The sequence below is a fragment of the Xenopus laevis genome, chromosome 3L (genome assembly GCF_017654675.1).
Source record: "Xenopus laevis strain J_2021 chromosome 3L, Xenopus_laevis_v10.1, whole genome shotgun sequence".
Taxonomy (NCBI): domain Eukaryota; kingdom Metazoa; phylum Chordata; class Amphibia; order Anura; family Pipidae; genus Xenopus; species Xenopus laevis.
In genome coordinates this window covers 102,617,090-102,638,768 of record NC_054375.1, presented here as the reverse complement: position 1 = coordinate 102,638,768, position 21,679 = coordinate 102,617,090, and the positions used below count along the sequence as shown (strand labels likewise).

Sequence of the window (21,679 nt, the reverse complement as noted above, 5' to 3'; positions counted from 1 at the left end):
TGTTGTGATAATGACAATAATAGTTGCATTTCTGTTTCCCACAGAAATGGTTACTAAAACCAAATGATATCAGTTATGTTATATCTGTAATGGAAACCGTTACTCACGTCCAAGATGGCATCCAAGATGGCAGCGCCCTGCCTCTCCATGTAGATCCTGCTGGTCGCAGCACTGTGACACCAGCATCTTCTCGCCCGCCAATTGGTCGCCGTCATTGGAATGAACACCGGCGTCAGAACGTGCGCCGGCGTCAGAACATACGCCAGCGTCATAACGTGATTGCGTCCGAACTTTTGGCGCCAAGTCTGACCTATTTAAAGGAGCTTGGACACTGCAAACATTGCCCAAGTATAGGTTTTACTTTGTGTATTCCTGGGTGTGATAATAGCTTGTCTTATTGATTCTTGTGTACTGACTTCTGCCTGTTTAAACATATTGACCCTTCTCTGCCTGGATTGAACTATTGCCTGGACTATGACCATTCTCTTGCCTAACCTCCTGTTACTACGAACCCCGGTCTAATGTATTGCCTCCTCCTAGGTCCGCATTCCAACTGTGCCTTCGGGCCCTTATAATTTCAATGCTGCTTTAAAAGTCACCTTAGCTGTGAAAACAAGAATCCTAGCAAATAATGCTGGTTTACCGAGAATATATGTATATATGCACCCCGTAACTCTCTGCTACTTATACTTTTAGACTATACACACTTATATTCTAATTTAATATATCATTACAATACAGAAAATGATCTCCCAGGAGAAAATATTTCAATCATTTAAGACCTAGGACTGCATAATTATAGCTGTAATGGACCATGAACAAAATGCTGCAGGCAACTGCATCTTCCATCTGTAAGAAGCAGAGATGGGAACAAATCTATATTGTTTCTTTGTGATCATCTCAAACAACTACAGATGTTTCATAAAACACAAACAAAGATTGAAAAACCAATATTTTAAAGTATTCCTTTCTGAGTAAGCACTTGCTCTATTTGCTTGTGTGCTTATTCCATGTGTATTTGGTTGGTTATGAAATAACTGTTGAGAATGAAAACATGATGTTGTAACTGGCAGTGGTCACTATGCAAGTTTTTGTAGTGTGAACTTAATTCCATTGTATATTTTAACAATTGTCAGTGATATCATTTTGCTTCACTAAGGTAGGTAGCTCCATGAATTTTTCCACAGAAAAACAACTTGCAGAGAAACAACTAAAGTGGCCACACACCAATAGTATTGTATCAAATGAGGACAGGATAGTAAAGCACCTGAACGTCGGTAATATATAGTAAACATAAAACCTCTCTGGAAAACAAACTACTGTCATGTTTTTATGATGTGTAATCATGTTGTGATAATGACAATAATAGTTGCATTTCTGTTTCCCACAGTAAATATTTTGTTATGCTGGTTACAAAAAACAAACATCATCAGTTATGTTATTTCAATGCTGCTTTAAAAGTCACCTTAGCTGTGAAAACAAGAAGCTTAGCAAATCATGCTGGTTTACCGTGAGGCAACTTCGGGTGACTTCGGAATACCAAGCGCCCGATTTTTCATTATAGCCGGCGGAAGATAGGGGGAAGCCGTTCAGGGAGATTAGTCGCCCCAAAGAAGAGGCGATTAGTCAACAGGCTACTAAATCTCCCTGAATCACCCTTAGCTTATGTAGTTAACCACTAATCCGAATGATTAGACAGACATATTTAGAACATTTAGGGTGTTATTAATTAAAGGTCAAATTTTGAAATCTCGAAAAATTTGGGGTTTTTTTCACTAAAAAACTCAAATTTTTAGAGAGAAAAAAACTATTTTTATTTAGATTTTTTTATACCCCAATGCTGCAAAAAGCCAGAATCCAAAATTTTCAGACCTGTCGAGGTCCTGTATAAGTTAATGCGAGAGGCACCTATCACAAATTGAAGTTCTCGTCGTCGGAGCTGGGTTTAGCCAAAAAATCTGACTTTTCAGGGTTTTCAGCAAAAACTTAAAAAATTACAGCTATTCGGGGAAAAAAGCCTAAAAAATTCAAGTGATTCGGGTTTTTGCTTGATTTTATGGAGTTTTTCCTCGATCCGATTAAATCAAGTCACAGTCACTCACTTGAAGCATTTATTTGTGAACAAACACCACAGCAATAAATTGTGAAAAATAAACTCATATCATACCACATGGCAGTGTCTTTCCCCTGTCTGCATACCTCATGTAAGCCACTCCCTCCTGGCGCATTTACACCATTGGGTGATTCATCAGAGGAGGTGCTCACCCATATGGCCATGATATATTATTTATGATTAAATCAAGTTTTTTGACTAATAAATAAGATAAAATCTGAAAAAATTCAAGTGATTCAGATTTTCGCTCTATTTTATCGAGTTTTTTTTTACTAATAAAAAAGCTAAAATCAGGCATGGGAGTTTGATCTTGGCTTTTTTAAAAATAAAATATCAGATAAATTTGGATTTTAGTAAATAACCCCTTAGTTTTTACTATCAAACTAATAATCTTCCAGCTTTAGAAAGGTCTCTGGAAGTCCAAAACATTGCTATGATTATGCCGTTGTATTGGGTTTTTTAGCTGCTGCAATATATTATTGTACTTATGCCTGTGTGGTGCAGAAGTTAGTATTGAGCATCTTGGTTCAGTAATGGCATGCTACTATTCCCTGAATGCCACAAACTTATTTAAAGTAATAAGCACTGAGATTGTGGCATGCCTAAAACTGAAATTGGATGGTAGAGAAACTAAAATAAAGTATATAGTTATGATTATTTATTTCTGTAGTGAAGCCTGTGTTATATAGTGCAAAGAATTGGTTTATCCTGGTACAACATGCTTGTCTGTCTAACACTACAAGGCTCATTTATGACTGCAAGTGAAGTGAGCAAAGTGCAATTTTGAGTGCAATCACCATTTGTCCCACAATGCAGCATTTTACCAGAATTCCAGCATAATTATGAGTGCAAATGGGTGTTGACTCTGACACTAGTGATGGGCGAATTTGCGCCGTTTCGCTTCGCCGAAAAATTCGCGAATTTCGCGCGAAATTCGCAAAACGGCGAAAAATTCGCGAAACGGCGCCGGCGTCTCGTTTTTGACGCCGGCGCCCGTATTTGACGCCGGCGCCCGTTTTTGATGCCGGCGTCCGTTTTTTCGTAAAAATTTTTTGACGCCGGCGAATTTTTTCCGCGAATTTTCGCGGGCGTTTCGCGAATTTATTCGCCTGACGCGAATCGCTCAAATTCGCCGCGAATTCGCGCCTGGCGAATAAATTCGCCCATCACTATCTGACACTATTACTCAGCAATTATTGCAATTTGCCAAAATGAATGCAATTGCTTTTTCACCTCATTGCAAATTGGACGCATTTTCACTGACTATAATAGAAGTCTGTCTGGCATCATTTCCAGTGTTTGCCGTGCAAGTGATGTGGAAACGCTGGAGCTCCTAGACAGGAGGTGATAGGAGATCCAGGGTTCTGCTAAGTCAATAGGTGCAGCAGCAGGAAGGACTGAGCAGTGCGAAGAGCACATTTTGAAGCAAGTACCTTTAAAGGGAATGTAAGGGCAAAAAAATAAAATCTCATTTTTACTTTCTTACATAGTGACATAGTAAGTTAGGTTGAAAAAAAACATGTCCATCAAGTTCACCTTTTTTTTTTTTTTTTTTTTTAAAGGTTTTTATTTTGCATTTTAAACAATACAACAATAAACATTACGATACGATTTTCATGGTTACTACCTTAGTCATTTCAGTTTCAGTGTCATGTGTATCTATTTGGTTTCCCATATAGTGAAATCTTTTTGGTCCGACTCTCAGGCCCTTACTTAGTTCCCCCTGCTGAAAAAAAACTCCTTAACTTTATTTGGGTATTATTGGTTTAGCATGTCTTGAGGTAATAATTGCTCTGTGGCATCTAACCAGCCCTGCCACACCACTTCATATTTTTGGGGGCATCCTCTTGCTGCATAGGTAAGTTGTACCAGCGGGAGCGTTATCTTTATTAGGTTAAGCCACCCTTGGAGTGTCGGGGGCTGGGGGGACATCCAATTCAGGAGAACACATTTCCTTGCATAGAACAGTAGAGTGCGATATAAAGTTCTCTTGCAGCCCTTGGTGTGACCTCATCTACTACACCTAAAAGACATACCTTGTGAGTCAGTAGTTTGGGGAGTGTTGTTAGGTTCTTATGTCCTAATAAATTTTTCTACTTTTTATATTTGTCTCTTTATTTTTGGAGATCCTCACATCCTTTTGGACAGAGTGTTGTTTTCCCCTGAATATAAGTTAGGACTTGTGACCAGAATGCTTGAATTATAGGGCTTGACCAAATGAGATGCAAAAAATTGGCTTCTGCCGTGCTGCACTTGGGGCATTGGGGTAATTTGCGTCTGTTTATGCGGAACAGCAGGGTTGGGGTGAGATGGAGTCTATGTAGAATTTTGAATTTGATTAACTTGTCTTTGGTAGAGACCAGGTAATCATAGGCCCTATCCATTGCCTGTTCCCAATCATCCTCCTCCAGATCTGGGATGTCCCTAGTCCAGGTGGCCCCTGCTGTATTGAATGGGGATTTGATAGTAGATTGGTGACATGTGTATAGCATGGTGACTAGTTTCTTAGTTGAGGCAGCCCTTAGGGTTGATTCTATTTTTGAAATTGTAAGGGGAATATTGTTTCCCTGCAGTTGTGTTTGCAGAGCTTGTCTCAGTTGAAAGTAGGAGAACCAGGGGAGGACCTGGTGAGTTTGAGTATGTTTTATCTTGTTCCTGTGGAGAATTTTCCCATCCTTGAGCAAATTCCCCAGTGTTCGTATGCCCCAGTGCGGGCAGATTTTGTATTCCGCTAAGTTCTGCAAGTGCGGGAGAAAGGAGTTTACCCATAGTGATAGGTTTGGTGAGAGAAGGGAGACTTTAACTTGAAGATTTTGAGTACTGTCATCCATGCGACTCTATGGAGTGGCCTGGAGGGGGAAGTTTGGATTGTTTGGGTCTTGGTTAAGCCACCAGTGTATATAGTAGATCTGAGCAGCCATGGAGTAAAAATACCAGTGTGGGAGACCTAGTCCCCCCTCCCTGACCGAAGCTCATAGTTTGGCTCTAGCAAACCTGGGGGGGTTGTTTGCCCAGAGAAAGGCTGTTTGCGTGGTGTCTATAGATGTGCAGAATGTATGGGGGATGAGAACAGGAGAATTATGGAAGATATAGAGGAACTTAGGAAGGAATACCATTTTTAGGAGATTGATCCTACCCCAAATTGATATGGGGAGGTTTGTCCACACCTTCAGTTTCTCTTTCATGTTGAGCAGAATTGGCTCTAGGTTTGAGGGTATGAAGGCATCAAGGCTTCTATGTAAAGTGATACCCCGATATTTGAATGAGTCCACCCAGATTAGAGGGGTGGGGGGGAATAAATTAGGGTCAGTGTCCTTGTCAATGGGCAAAATGCTGGATTCCCCCCCAGTTGATCCTTAGGCCTGAGAATTGACCAAACCGGTCCATATTCTCAGGACCGCCTGTAGGGAGTCACCCGGGTTGTCCAGGTATAATAGTATGTCATCGGCATATAGGGATATGCGTTCCTCCAATCTCCCCAGGAAGAGCCCTGTGATATTCTTGGCCTGACTAATCAGGATTGCCAGGGGCTCTATCGCTATAGCAAAGAGAAGTGGTTATAGGGGGCACCCTTGTCGGGTGCCTCTGTATAGGTTGAAAGTTGATGACAAGTAGCCATTAGATCTTACTCTTGCTGTTGGTTGCTTATACAGTAGCTTTACCCATTGGATAAATTGGTCCCCCAGACCAAATTTCTTCAATATTCCCCAAAGGTTTACCCATTCCACAGAATCAAAGGCCTTAGCCGCATCTAGGGACACTATGATATGTGATCCTTGATTACTATGGATTGCATGTATGTTTGTGAATAGCCTGCGAATATTGAGATTGGTAGATCTACTTGGCATGAATCCAGTTTGGTCTCTTTCTATAATGTCTTCTATCACCTGTTTAAGCCTAGTGGCCAGTACTTTTGCAAACACCTTGGCATCCGTATTGAGAAGGGAGATAGGCCTGTAGGAACCGCAATTAAGGGAATCCTTCCCTTCTTTTGGAATCACCACTATCAGTGCCTCGTAAAACAAGGGGGGAACTGGTTCTCCTCTGTGGCATCCGTTAGGGTTTTATGTAGCAAGGGGGAGAGGAGTTCTCTGGAAGTTTTATACCAGTCTGAGGGGAGGCCATCTGTGCCAGGTGTCTTGTTGGGGTGAAGGGAGGCAATTGCGTCCTGCACCTCCACTAGGGTAGGTGAGGTGACCGAGTGGGGTGTCAGCTGGGGGAAAGGTATAGCATCAAGATAGGCCATTAATTGATCTGCTGTGTAATTGACTTTGGAGGCATATAAGTCTTGGTAGAAGTCCACCTTTTAACTCTTCTATGAATCTGCCTAACTGCTAGTTGATCCAGAGGAAGGCAAAAAAAACCCCATATAAAGCCTCTCCAATTTGCCTCAGAGGAGAAAAAAGTGCTTCCTGGCTCCAAAATGGCAAGTGGACTAATCCCTGGTTTCTTTAATGATAAAGAAACCTTTCTCCAATACACTTTAATGAAAAAATGTGTACCGGTTTTTATACCTGACTGTATGCAGTGAAATTCCCCCTTTTTTTTTTATTTGCTCTGTCTGCTGTGGATAGGCAACAATGGAAAGATGGTCCCTAACTGCTCTACAGGGAAAGAATCATACTTTCAAACAGCAGGGGGAGCCCACCACCTCACTTCCCAGAACTTGAGCAGCTTTGTTTGTTTCCCTGTAGAGCAGCCGGCAACCGTGTAGAGATTCATATCCGCAGCAGTTAGAGCAAGTTCATGAAGGGTGATTTTCACTGAATACAGTCAGGTTTCTTATATAAATTGTACAGATTTATTATTAGGGATAGGTTTCCTTTTCATTTAATAAAGTAAAAATTGGATTTTATTTTTGCCTTTACATCCTCTGTTTCCAACTCCAGCTGCAGGGACAAAGATCATGGAGCCAGATTTAAACAGAAAAACTGGGATTCTATTTGGAGAATTATTTTGCTGCAGCAACTGATTCTGTAGAATTGGAGAAAGTTTGTATTAAACAACACAAAAACTATAAAATCCACATTAGATTACATGACAACACAGGCCCAGTCCGGTCTGCATATTCTGAATATTAATCAGTCTTGCTGTATCGCCTTCTAGCAGATATTTTTTTTACTTGTGCTGTTTTAATAATTTATGATGATCCCTATGCAGCAGCCCAGACCACACTGAGCATGTGCATGGTCTTGGTCTTCTGGTGCAGTAAGTACGTGTTTATGTTTAGTACAAACAAAATAAGGCATTTCAAGCATTATTCTATTTTAGAATTTATTTTCCCTTTAATGAAAGTAGTTTTGCACTCAATGCTTTGCAGGAAAAGTTGCCCACTGTGCTTGCAGTTGTAAATGTGAGCCGTACATTTACACAAGATTTTTTTAAAGGTGTTTCTTTGATTCTACAAGAACCTGTAGCTTGATTTCAATATTAACCCTGGGCTAAAAAATAAATAAAACAGATACAACCATCAGAGAAGTAAAAATAGCATCTCTAATTTAATACAAGACATATGAATTAAGCTTTTACATTTCCTATGCCCTTTTATAATATGCAAGTTATTATTACCAGTGCATAAATAATTTTTTTTTTCCGAATGGCTTTAAAATGCAAATATACTCTACTGAATACAAAGTGAAGAGAGTTTTACAATGCTTTGATACCTTGTTGGTTTGAAGGAGAAACTGCAGGGGAACCAAGAGAGTGAACAATAGCAAGGAAAGTAAGCCAAAACCAACACAATAAACACCAACTGATCTTATTTGTGTTGCAATGTAAGTATCAAAAAACTGTAACTAGAGTGACTTCATGAAGTAACATTTTATATGTTGTGGGAAATGGATATATAAACTAATGAAATGTTGAGTGGTTTTCCCCCTTGAGTTTTCAGATAAACGGCATTAGCTGCTACTTGTAGCAGTCTAGAAATCTGTTTCATTGTTTCCTCAGAAGCAAGTATCCTGTTCTACACCCAGAGAAAACAATAAAACTTATGTTGTTTGATACAAGTAGCAGCTACTAATCTCGCTTTGTGGCACATATCCAATTATTTTGATAGAAATATAGCAAATTGTGTTGGCACAATAAAGAGTAAAACTATCAAATAAACTAAACAATTTAGTAGGGTACAGAAAAAACCATGCCAGAAACATTATAGTTCACATAAAGTGGATAATATAAATGGCTGCTCTCCAGTTTCTGACTGCTGCAATAAAATTCAATATATGGAATTATAGTGCAGTCAATATACTAGCTATATTCTGTGATACTCAACTCCATGAGTTAAAATCACTTGTCTAGGTGTTAACCCTGCGTCAATCACTGCATTGCAGCTGCGCCAACATAGCAGGGTGCACATATCACTCACAATGGCAATGTCAGACTGAAATATTCAGCGCAACTGCACCCAATTTGCAATGAAGTGTATGCACAATTACATTCTTCTGATGTGTGAATATTATGAACTTATTAGGAACATATAGATATGAAGACCCAGTGTCTGTTTCTTAGAAAACAGTAAAACAAAAAATGTAATTGATACGTTATATAATATTATTATATAGTATATATAATAAAGAATATATATTTATCTTATATAATAGTGCTATTTATACATAGAGCTCATCTTTTAGTTTATTAAAGCACAATCGGTCCCAAACATTTAGAATAACATTATAAGATCAGTAACTTGGGAAAAACGACCTAGGTTCAAATGAAGCCAACATAGCCAACTTCAAACAAACACAGACCCTCAAATTTAGGCAGACAATACATAAATCGTCTGGTTGACTGAAGTCACCAAAGAAGTGGACTTTTACTTAAAAAAGTTAGATGTGGCCTGAGGACATAATTGCATACACAGCTAATTTTCAGTGTCAACTGAAAATAAATGTACTATAAATTAGAAAATGAACACATAAGTCTTATAACTTTCTATGGGTTACTGGTTGAGTTTAATACTGATGTTCATAAACCAGCCCCATGATGAGGAAATTCAAATCTTTCAATCTTCTTCATCAGATATAGGTCACCAATAGCATTGCTTTAGCTTGAATGGATACTGTCATGGGAAATTTGTTTTTTCAAAACGCATCAGTTAATATATTCAATTTTGAAATCTGACATGGGGCTAGACATGTTGTCAGTTTCCCAGATGCCCCCAGTCATGTGACTTGTGCTTTAATAAACTTCAGTCACTCTTTACTGCTGCACTACAAGTTGGAGTGATATCACCCCCTCCCTTCTCCCCCCCCCCATCAGCCAATCAGCAGAACAATGGGAAGGTAACCAGACAGCAGCTCCCTAACACAAGATAACAGTTGCCTGGTAGATCTAAGAACATCACTCAATAGTAAAATCCAGGTCAAACTGCGACACATTCAGTTACATTAAGTAGGAGAAACAACAGCCTGCCAGAAAGCAGTTCCATCCTAAAGTGTTGGCTCTTTTTGAAAGCACATGACCAGACAATATTACCTGTGATGGCTGCCTACACACCAATATTACAACTTAAAAAAAAAAAATACACTTGCTGGTTCAGGAATGAAATGTTATATTGTAGAATAAATTATTTGCAGTGTAAACAGTGTCATTTAGAAATAAAGACTATATCATAAAAATCATGACAGAATCCATTTAAAGTAATAATGTCCGCGGTAATAATTGTACTCAGACAAAACCTATTGTACACTAGGTAAATAAAATAGAGATATTGTTAAACATTAGTGATGTGCGGGCCGGCAGGAAACCCGCGGGACCCACAAGTTGGGGCGGGTTCGGGCCGACTCCTGCACAAAATCTTCGGGTGTCAGGTGGGTCCAGGTCAAGCTAGCACTTCTGGCTTCCAGCTCAGAAATTTATAGACTTGAGCCCGCCCTGCCCCTTTTGTGACGTCACTGCGGGGCGGGCGCGGATCTATAAATAGAGGTCAGCAGCCTGCCAGGCCGGGCCAGTTGCAGATTGGGAGGGGGCGGGTTAGGGTCAGGTACAAATCACAATTAAACATGCATCAATCATTGCCATCTTGTTTTGTGCAATTAAAAAGTGTTCATGTGTTACCATATATTGCATATACATAAAATAATTACAATAACATTTTGTAAATGAGCCAATATTCAAGCAGGAATCAATTAACTAATTAAACAGTTAATTTAAGTTCAATAAAAACAACCTTACCATCCACAAAACTTGGGAATGAAGTCACCTTCTTTGTCTGCTGCAAATCAAAAGAAAATGAATGAAAAATGAATGATAAATTAAATAAATGAGGTACAAACACACTTTCAGGGAATTCATCTTAAATATCTAAATAAACCCTCAAATTCATATGAATATCCCGTGAAGTTTGTGTATCAATTCCTCGGCAATCACAATTTTAAAATGTCTGGAGAATCCTACCGATTCAAGCAATGCATCATCAATCAAGACTATTGACTACTAAAGGATTCAGAGCTCATTATTTAACAGTCACAAAATTTAAAGAGCATTATGCTTATATGAATGTGAAATATACAAATATGTGTGTCACTTACCTCCTGAACATTGTTATTGTCAACAGGTCCATTGAGGTCAGAACGTTGCTGTTTCCTTGGTTGCTCCACACTGTTACACACCTGAAGACAGATTAGTTAGACAGTATTTAGCATAAAAACCATTAGGACTCTATTGTTGTTTTTATTAAACAATTAAAAAAGAACTACCATTATTCTGAATCATCACATGAGCTTGATTCCAAGAAGGTCATCACCCTCTATTCAATCTTTGTTTGTTTTTTATAGATTCTTTTATACCGGTGGTAATTAATATTAATTTGTGCCACTCAAGTGGTAAACTACAATTCCTACAACACCGTACCTCCCCTTTAGACATACATTACCTACAAGATAGAAAATCTTACACTGCAATGATACATCTATTCTTAGCTTGTTTTTGTATTCACTAGTGTTGAAGAGCAGAAAAGCATTTTGCAGCTTTTGGAGTAACTATTTTATAACAAGACTGGAAGTGGGCATAACCTCTTCAGGTAGATTTCTTGCATTTCTCCACAAAATTTTCATTTTGTAAAAATCTTTACCATCTTTAAAAACTATGTCAAATTACAACAATTCTCTGTGCTGTAGTCATGTAATACAGGATAATACAAAGTAAATCCAAGTTGCAGAATATTTAGAGCACAACCTTTCCACCATCAGATTGTGTCCTTTCTTAGTCCTGTTACTGCCCCCCAAAATCCATAAACAGACTTCAACATTGTTTATATTTTACAATGTTTTACAGCTCATTGACAGCAGTGCACTGACAATTGACCTAAAGCACTGGTTATTAACAGATGTATTTAATATACGTTCAGCTGCTTCTTGATTCTATTAATGGGTAACATGGTACAAGGATTAAATGAAGTAGGGAAACCCAGTAATGGTTATATGGGGATGTTTGTCCAGATTTTGAGCAGGGTATAAGTTAAAATTACACATTTGTTCCACTGCATTTTTGTCCAAAATTTACTTTTATTGGGAAAGTGCTTTAATACTAATGATCTTAAGTAAGCACGGTCAATAGTGCAGGTAGAGAAGGGTTACTCTGTCTTGCACCTCTTCTAAAAGGAAACCAGTGGTTTCTTAGAAGCTCATTTTGATAATCATTAACATGATATTATTTAACATATGATTTGCATATAAGTAATCAAAAAATAAACCAAAACGCACTAAAACAAAGTCAAATATGTGAATATCACTCATTTCTCCAATGCCACTTATTGTAAAAGAAGAAAACTGTCACATTTCCTCAAAGCTATGGCATAAACATGATCTCCATTTGGTCAATAGACATTTGGCTATTGGTTTTGTGGAAAAACTAGAGTTTTGCCACGAATCCACGAGTGCTGACATTTTCCTCTCATCACTACCAATAAAGTCTTATCCATGAACAATCCACTTCAAAAACAGCATGCCAGCAATAACTGATGCTTCATGTGAGTAAAAAGGGCCATACCAATGATTGTTATTCCAAGCACACGTTCTCTTTAATTGCTCGTTTCCCATGAAAACCCTGATCTGTTCCACAATCAAGTGACTTACTGCAAATCATCTGTGAAAATGTAGACCTGTTTATTAGCACTGCCCAACAGATGTCAGTGAAAGAACTATAGTTATAAAATCCAGCTTTTTTAATTACACAATTATCCTAAATAAGCAGAAAGTTGGTCGACAGCCATGGGAATAATTATTGTTTCAAAAATGTATATAGCAATGCAGTGGAAATTTCTTTATCAGACTGTAGACATAATTTGTGTGAGCTGCGGCACCTGCAGGGATATCTTTATCATACCCACAAAGCTGACTGAAGACTGGTTTGAAGTTTCCCTTTGAATCTGACACACAAATAAAAGTCCTTGTAAAGGGGAAGGCGACGTGCTGGCAATTCTTTTATCCATGCAAATGATCTTTCAATGGCCTTAGCGATTAAAAGCATTTTCTGAACATGGAGGCTTTGTGAAGAAAAATGTCCTAGTACTCTGAGTCAGACATTTAAATTTTGGCCAGCAGATACAGCTCATTTTCACCTTTCATGTTATCTGCCTTACTAAATATACAATCAGAGCATTTTTTTTAACAAATTATCCTTCTTGATGTCTCTCTGTTCTTGGTTGCTAGTTCATTTTCATATAATGCATCTTACTACAAAGCTCAAAGTCAAGTTCAAGGTCTAAATACATGCTGCAAGAGCTGCATTTTCCTGCTAGTTTTGGTGAGTACAACACCCACTTCAATAAATGAGGCCTAATTTAATATTACCGATCCAAAGTTTCTTTCAATATTTTTATCTAAACTTAGTAGTATTAGTTATTGTGTCTGTAGTTTAGATCAGTTTAGAGTTGGGGGCACAGTTTTGTTGCAGCAAATGGAAAAAGTTTTAGTTGATGACGTACAAGAGGCAGCTGATAACACAAAAGACAAATCTATTGATATCACTTAGAAGGAAACGAACAGAAATGTTAATCCTCATAAGACATGAGAATAGTTAAAGGGACAATATACACCTAAAAACACCTTTGATAAAAGTGAACACAATAAATAGGAACTTGTGTTGAAATTACATTCTGCCTATAGTGTTCATTTTTTTTTTTTTAAAAAATGGACATTTACCTATGTTTTTTGCCGTTATAAAGTTGGGCTGTTGAACCTAACTAACTCCCTTTCCTTTACAATAGGGCAATTTATTCAGAGCTCCCTACCTACCTTGAAACAAACAAACCCCTCCCTTTTCTAATCAGCAGCCATCGAGCAGCTCATTATTAGGGGCTGGATAGTTTTATCAGTTCTGTGGGATCACAATGTGACAGGAAAAGCTAAAGCTGTCTTGTTTAGTGCTAAAAATAACAAGACAGACATATTTCTTAATTGATACAATAGGCAAAAAGAATGTTCAGTACAAGTCTTATTTATTAAGCTTGTGTTAAGAATAGGTGTATACTGTCCCTTTAAAACTGTTCATACTGTTTATAAAATTACTATCTCCAGGTCCATATAATAATATTACTACTGCTCATGTGTTACCAAATATAAACATATAATACAGGTGTAGTTCAAAAACACTTTACAGTCTCACTTTTAAAGGACTGATCTTATGTGTACAGGTATATTGATAATTATAACAATATATCGAACTTCGATAAAAAAAAAAAAACTTAGTGGCTTAAACTTGCAGATCACCTTATGTTCATGATCACCCAAATGAGAGGGATCAGCCAGCTGCCTTTTCAGCAAGGACAACAGTTGTGATGACTCAACTGGGTGAAAGGGTTGCGGTCTCACCAGAATTACCTTTATGAGAACCAGAGAACTGCCAGGGTGATAAATTACTTCAAAGTGTATTTCTTTTTTTTAAAAAAACTGAAAGGATCCTCTGTGTGCAAATGAGAACATTAGGAAGCTGCAGACAGTGTATTTGCATTTTAAAGAAAAATTAGTAATTATCATTTATCATTTCTCCTTTTCTGTATGGGTTGTGGATTAAAGTTTGCAATTTTCCCGATCTGCTTCCTGGGAAAAATGCCAACATGAATTTAAGACCCAGTAGAGCATAAAAACAATGATTGTAACAGCACGTTCCTTAAACGATAGAGGCAAAGCTTTCTTGCACAAAATCCTAGAGACAATGATTTCTTCACCGTGCATCCCTGATGGCTATAACCTAAATGATATTTTGCACTGGACTTGGAAAGACAGATTTTATTAAATCTATAGGAGAAAGCACTTTTATTTAGGGGAATCTTATTTTAGATTTTTTTTATGCACCTATATTTTTCTTTAAAAGCTGCTTTGCCTTTGTAATGTTTTTAATTTTATGGTCTTTTTCCACTTGTAATGTAAGTCTGCTTCCTGCTGCTAAAAGAACAAGCTGCAAAGACAGAGCTTTTAAGCTCCTTGGCAAGCAACCCAAGAGGCTAAACAGATTAATTCATCTCTCAGGGGCGGACTAGAGGCTTTTTAGCAAAGCAGCAGTAAGTATTCGGGTTCCTAATTTACATACGTTAAGTGGTCTCTAAACACAGGCATGAGCAAAGGACTGTGGGAACACTAATGATTGCACTTGTTGAACATGGTGGCAAAAGCATTCCAAAGCTTTGGGCTAATGGCCAATGGAATGATGCACAACTTGCAATGCAAGCCATTACAAAACAATTCATGGATCAGCAGCTCTTATTAAATGCTCTTTTAGCTTTAAATGAGGGGTCTGGGAAATTATCTACTTAAAAGGTTATTGCTGAAATTATCAAAATCAAAGTTTACAGATTATTTCCAAAATCAAGTTGTTTCCATCTTGGAATAGTGCCAGAATTTCATTTGTAGTGTACAAATGACATTCGATAAGGAATATCTTTTGTAATGAATCATTGAATACTGTGCGTGAACTGTGCTTTAAAGGGGCAATACAACACAGGCCCAGTAAATAAGCTTAAAGGAACAGTAACATCAAAAAACGAAAGTGTTTTAAAGTAATAAAAATACAATGCAATGTTGCCCTGCACTGGTAAAACTGCTGTGTTTGCTTCAGAAACACTACTATTGTTTATATAAATAAGCTGCTGTGTAGCCATGGGGGCGGCTATTCAAAGTAGAAAAGGCTCAGGTTACACAGCAGATAAGCTCTGTAGAACATAATGGTGTTATCTGTTATCTACTATTTAACCTGTGCCATATAGCCCTTTTTTCAATTCACGCCATTGCTACACAGCACCTTGTTATATGAACTGTAGTAGTGTTTCTGAAGCAAACAGATCAGTTTTACCAGTGCAGGGCAACACTATATGACATGTTTATGATGATATTTTTATTATATATTTATTTTGGGGTGTTACTGTTCCTTTAATGTTGTGTAATCTGCCTGCCTGGACCTCTGAAGCTACCTATAACTGCAAGATCAATTTATCCATGCCTACAATGATACACAGCAGAATTTTAGTTGATGTTTCCGAGACTCTACAGACAAATATTTTTTACAACCCTGCAAACCTTAGGCAAGATGATCTATTCCTCCAGATCTACTGTGGGCTTTCAGCAGCCACTGTTATGCTTCACCTAATTGTTATGCTCCACACACTGTAGCACTACCATATCACACCACCTTACTTATGTATAAAAAATATTTGTGATATGTTGTTGTGTATGGAACAGTGCATAGTCGTCTTTTTATACTTTATATTCTCTTTGCATAAAAAGTCTAATCTAAAAAAAACAAAAACACAAGCAACACAGGATTAAGACATAAGTATACCATAATAAAAAAATTAAAAACAATCTCAAATTGATCATTTGCACTATATATGTGTAGTTGCACTCAGTAACTGGGATGTACTGTACCATTCCAGCAGCAAAGTATCACCGCAAATTATCTTCAGATGTCGGCGGCTAAGAACTAATCATGCATATTTCCATATTTTATTTATCATGAAATCTTTGCAACTTTCCTTTTTATATAAAGAACCAAAGTTCTTTTACTTTTAGAAAGCAGTAACATGCATTAATGCATTGGTCCTCCAAGATCATTTTGTACTGACAAGAACCTGGTAATAAAAAATGATTTCTTACACCCAATAGACTACCTAAGCTGGGAAGCTGCCAAAGGGTATCCATCACTCAACACAAGCTACTCTTAAGAACGGAGAAAAGAAACAGAATAAGCATTTGCTCAAGGACTGATATGATAAATGTATGTTTCTTTGGACATCATGTTCCTAGGTATGTATTGATGTTAACATAGCTTATCTTTGCCATATTGAAACCTAGTTCTTTAAATCAGTATCTTAAGCATATTTTAACTCTGTAGACACAACTGTGTACACAACTGTACTGCAATTAAACGTATTTGATGGTTACAACACTGCATAATTTTCTGCTTACTACGTGATGACGTCTAACATACAAATCTTATATAATTGTGCATTTTGAGAAAAGGAGTATGAAAATCGGCAAGTTTTGCTAAATCTTATTAAATACCAACGTGATAGAAAATCTGGTTTGCTGGCACAAGTCTCAGCCTCATGGATGTGGTATTGCCATTTTTCTTGACAGTCTGTTGCAACCATTAGTACAAAACACCAAATCTTTTGAAAAATGTATTACACATTTACATAATATACTCTACACTTTCTTGAGCTTTGCCATGACCAGCCTATCCACATCAATTTCACTGGAGTTTTTTTGTAACAACCTAAAATTGCTTGTGTCTATTAGATTGTGCTCCATCAGAACTATTTCCTCTTTGGTGACTCTATTTATATTCAACAGCATGGGACTGCCACGGGCAGTAATGTTGCTCCTACCTATGTTAATTGGCATATGGCATATCTTGAAGAGACTATTTATTGCCTGTCCCAACACACTTCCACTTCCAGAAAGAAACTCTAATCAGCCAGCTCAAATCAGGAGATCGATCTGAAAGGGCCAAGAAGGGGAAGCAGTAGATTCCTGATTGTCAAAAAATTGGACAATACGTGGACCATAAGGTGAATAAAATTTGGCCCAGGGGTTTAAACAGATATTATACACCAGTCTTTTTGGGTAGATTCACAATACATGAGTGCCAACTCATATCCAGCATATCAACATGGGTCTCAAAAAAGTTCTGAGTACGGTATGCAGAGTGGGTCTTAAAGGGGTTGTTCACCTTCAAACACTTTTTTCAGTTCAGTTGTTTTCAGATAGTTCACCAGAAATAAAGACTTTTTCCAATTACTTTCTACTTTCTATGTGTGACCATTTTTCTAATGTTGAAGTGTAAAGTTTCATTTTCACCTTCTAATGTCTTTCCAAAGCAGCTCTGGCGGTGGTCGTCAATTCTGAAATGTATACATTTGTTGATACATTTCTTATTTTTGTCCTAATTGATACAATAGTTGCTAGTAATCCAGAGATGTTACTGGGAAATGTATCAACTAAATACTGTTTGGAAGGTGAACAACCCCTTTAAGGGTGCAACAGGTATTCTTTAAAATGTTTTAATTTTGCTGTTCCTGTATCATTATGATATGCAACTTTCACTGTGAAGTCACTTATAGGAAGGGGTGGGGTTTATCCATACCTCTTCCGGACACTTTAAATGTGTTTTTTATTGGAAATTGTAAGAGTAGACTTGATAAAGGGCCAAGGTGGCCCAAAATGTTGCCCTTTTTGTATGTTTTGGGGTTAAATAAATGTTGCATCACTTCATTTTTTATTAGTGTGTTGCTCATACTTCCTTTATATAAAAAGTTATACAGGAAAAGGCATCCATGCCATGTCCCATCTGATCCAATTGTTCAGGTCATTCCTAGCAAACATGATTTAAAGTTTGTTCATTGCTCGCTTAGCTGACATCAAGATTATAGATTCAGAATAAAATATTATTGCCCTGGTTTTCAGTTACAATAACAGCAAATAATCATACACTGCCAATCTTAAACTAACTGCCATTCAGGCTGACCCCTACACTCCCATTAAATATTTTGGGCACCCTTAGGGGATGTCGTTTAAAATTCCTGCACCTCTTATCTGTTTCTTCTTATATATATATATATATAATATACAGTATATATATATATAGATATATAGATATAGATATATAGATAGATATATATAGTCCCAAAGGAGGAGCACTCAAAAATATATCTTCTGCATTGTTGGTGCTGATAACAAATAATGTAATAGCCCTGTGAAATACTGCATTCAACTGGTCTTGTGCAATTAAAGATAAGGTTTTTTTAAAAAAAAAATGTAATTTACAAACAAATTTAAGAAATACTAGACTATCTATATATGTATATCTTTTTCCCAGGTTATTTTATTGTATTTATGTACATACTTGATATTGATGATTTAAAAATGAATGTGAAACCAACCTGTTCTGGCGCCCACTTCTGTCTTTCTTCTGGAGTCCTAGCTTTTGCCTTATAGCCCCTTTGCAGTTCAGTGGCAGGTTTTGAGGCAGAGGGAATATTTAATGACTTTGGCCTTCCTTCATGCCTGCTAGCACAATGGCCAGAATCCACTTTTTCGCATATTTCCTTAATATCTTTTGCAACATTCTCTGTGACATTATGCTCTGGACTTGTGTCTGTTGTGCTATTGATGCTGCTCATGCTCATACTCATTTTAATTTCAGCCACAATTTGATCAATGTCCTCCTCTGTTTCTTCTGTATCTCTGTCACTTTTCCTTATAGGAAATGGAGATGGAGGAAGTGAGTTTCCATTGGCCTCTGGGGAGTAGTAGTCCTGGTATCCCTCCTCATTTTCACGAAAGTGTGCTTCTTCAACTTGGTCGTGCACCCCCAAAGAACTATCCTCCCCTAATGCATTCATTTGATTTTCTTCTTCTGTTTCCCTATCAATACAGTGCTGCTGCTGTGTCTTGGATTCTGTCCATTCATCTTCCACTGCTTCCACACATTCATCTGTTTCTATATGGCGTTCTTCATGGTGAATATACTCCTCTCCATTGCAGTCCATGCCTTCAAGATAACTGTCATCTTCAGGACAATAACGTATATAATAGGTGATCCCTTCCTCTTCATCAGGAAGTCCTTCATCATATTCTTCATCAGAGGTATTATTCACATAATCAGAACTAGAGTCCCCATCACCACTGTTGTCATTACAGTCATGGTCTTCTTGGGTGTTTGAAATGTGCCTGCTCTTTGAAATCCGTGAGTTAACAAAATCTGGGACTATGACTTCTTCATAAACAGATTCTTCACTTCCAGGGTCCTGGGCATGAGGAGAAGGAGGACAAGACCTCGGTCTTTGATCCATTATGCTGGCTGTTGCGCTCTGACATTTACGATTTGCCATATTCATCAACTTACATGACCATTATTTCTTGACAATTATTCTGAAAAATAAAAGAACAAAGAACTTAGAAGTTATACTTTGATGTTAAAATAAATATATTTATCAGGATAAACAACTGATAATTGTATGCATTAAGACTGAGCAATTTATGATGATTGTTTTAACCTTCAACAGACATTTGATTTTCAAAAAATCAGTAAAACAGGGTAATAATTTTAAGAAATACATATAACAGGCAACAGACTACAAGCAAAAAAAAATGCATGTTTACATTTGAACATATCTTATCAATGCGTGCTGAAATATTTTTTCAAAGGTCAATTATGAGAAGTAATATTCTACATACACATGCACAACTCTCATATATAATTTTCTGTTTATTTAACTTAATATGTACTATACACTATTGATAAGCAGGATGCAGAGATCAAAGTAATAAATGGTTCATTAATTTCTTTGATCTCTGCTCTAATAAAAAGGGCAGTGAACTCTGACTATAGATTTGATTTTCTGAGCATTGTTTAAATGACAGAGAGGAGCAGTATAGCAGTGTTTGTTAATAAAGGAAAGGTTATTGAGAGTAAAGGAAATTTTAAAAGAATATGTATTTCTATCTCTTATGCAGTCTTCTGGTGGCTGCAAAGACACCCCTCAAATAAATAAGAGTTAGCAGCTGATTTCTCCAAGCAGCAAGAACCATCAGGTACACCTTCTTAGATATACACATTCAAATAATCTGAAAACGAGTTAAATGTAGTATATTGTATTAGTAACGATCATACTGAAATATATTTATTATGCGTAGAGAAAGTTAAGTTATTCCAGACTACCCCCATAAAAAAATAGTGGACTCTAGATGTGGTACACAAGCTTGTCTCTGTGCCCCTTCTTATAGGTCCTACATATATTGTATACAAAAATGTCATTAATTATAAAAAACGAGTGCTTGGATAGGTATACACTGTGCAGTTATGTTCATGTTTCAGATTAGATTTCACTCACTAGAAAAGTTATATTCAAAAGATGATTACCTTGCATGAACACTGTGGGACACATTTACTAAGCTCGAGTGAAGGATTCGAATGAAAAAAACTTAGAATTTCGAAGTTATTTTTTGGCTACCTCGACCATCAAATTGGCTACTTTGACCTTCGACTTCGAATCGAACGATTCGAACTAAAAAACGTTCGACTATTCGATAGTAGAAGTACTGTCTCTTTAAGAAAAACTTCGGCTACCTACAGTACTTCGCCAACTAAAACCTACCGAGCATCAATGTTAGCCTATGGGGACCTTCCCCATAAGCTTTCCTAGCTTTTTTTGATCAAAGGAAAATCGTTCGATCGATGGATTAAAATAGTTTGATTCGAAGGATTTAATCGTTTGATCAAACTATTTTTCCTTCGATCGCACTAAATGCGGTAAATCCTTTGACTTCGATATTCGAAGTGGAAGGATTTTACTTCGATGGTCGAATACCGAGGGTTAATTAACCCTCGATATTCGACCCTTAGTAAATGTGCCCCTGTATGTAATGTGACAGTGGAATATGTTTATGCTAAACATGAGGACATCGCTTTCAATTGCAAGAAAATACAAGTATAAAAGTGCCTTTTACTAGAACAGCAGTAAAAATCAGTGTACATCCACACTAGCAAAGATAGCCTCTGCAGATTTTTTGCAACATACAACAGGTTTATTGCAATGCTGGAAGGTTTATCCAAAGCAGAGATGTACTGAAACTGAAATAATTTCACCAGCTTCCAAAGTATAATTGTTTCTACCAGGTTAACTAGGCAGCTATATCTTGTTGCTACAGGGCAGGCCTGTATAACTGGCGGCACGCTACTCCAGGCTGTTCAAGGACTCAGTTGACTTCTAGTGATTATATAGTTATAAATCACCCTCCAAGCATAAGATGTAATCACATTAGAAAGGTTGGACATTCATGTTTATTAGTTTTATTCCCTACATAAAAAGGAAGAGGAAAGTGAGTTAACACCAGAACGATTTTAAGATAAATAATGCTGTGACTGTCATATCTATTGAGACAACAGATTAAAAGAAGTTGATCTATACACCAAAAATCTGTGATCTACAAAGTTCTAAAATAAAGCAATGGCATTTGCCATAATGTACAATAAAAACAAACAGTTCCCTGTTGTTGACTGACTTCTTCACGGTAATAAAAAAGGACAATGATCTGTAATAAATGTTGACGAAGAAAAGAAAAGGCA

General features: G+C 37.2%; 1 protein-coding gene across 1 annotated transcript in view; it reads right to left on the bottom strand.

Moving 5' to 3' along the window:
• Nucleotides 1-21,679, bottom strand: part of apba2.L (amyloid beta (A4) precursor protein-binding, family A, member 2 L homeolog) — a gene marked incomplete at its 5' end in the record, with an annotated part of 109,485 nt that overhangs the window by 65,333 nt on the left and 22,473 nt on the right. The window contains 3 exon segments of the mRNA NM_001093697.1: nt 10,289-10,328; nt 10,645-10,725; nt 18,492-19,482. Coding sequence (NP_001087166.1) covers nt 10,289-10,328; nt 10,645-10,725; nt 18,492-19,442 — 1,072 coding nt within the window.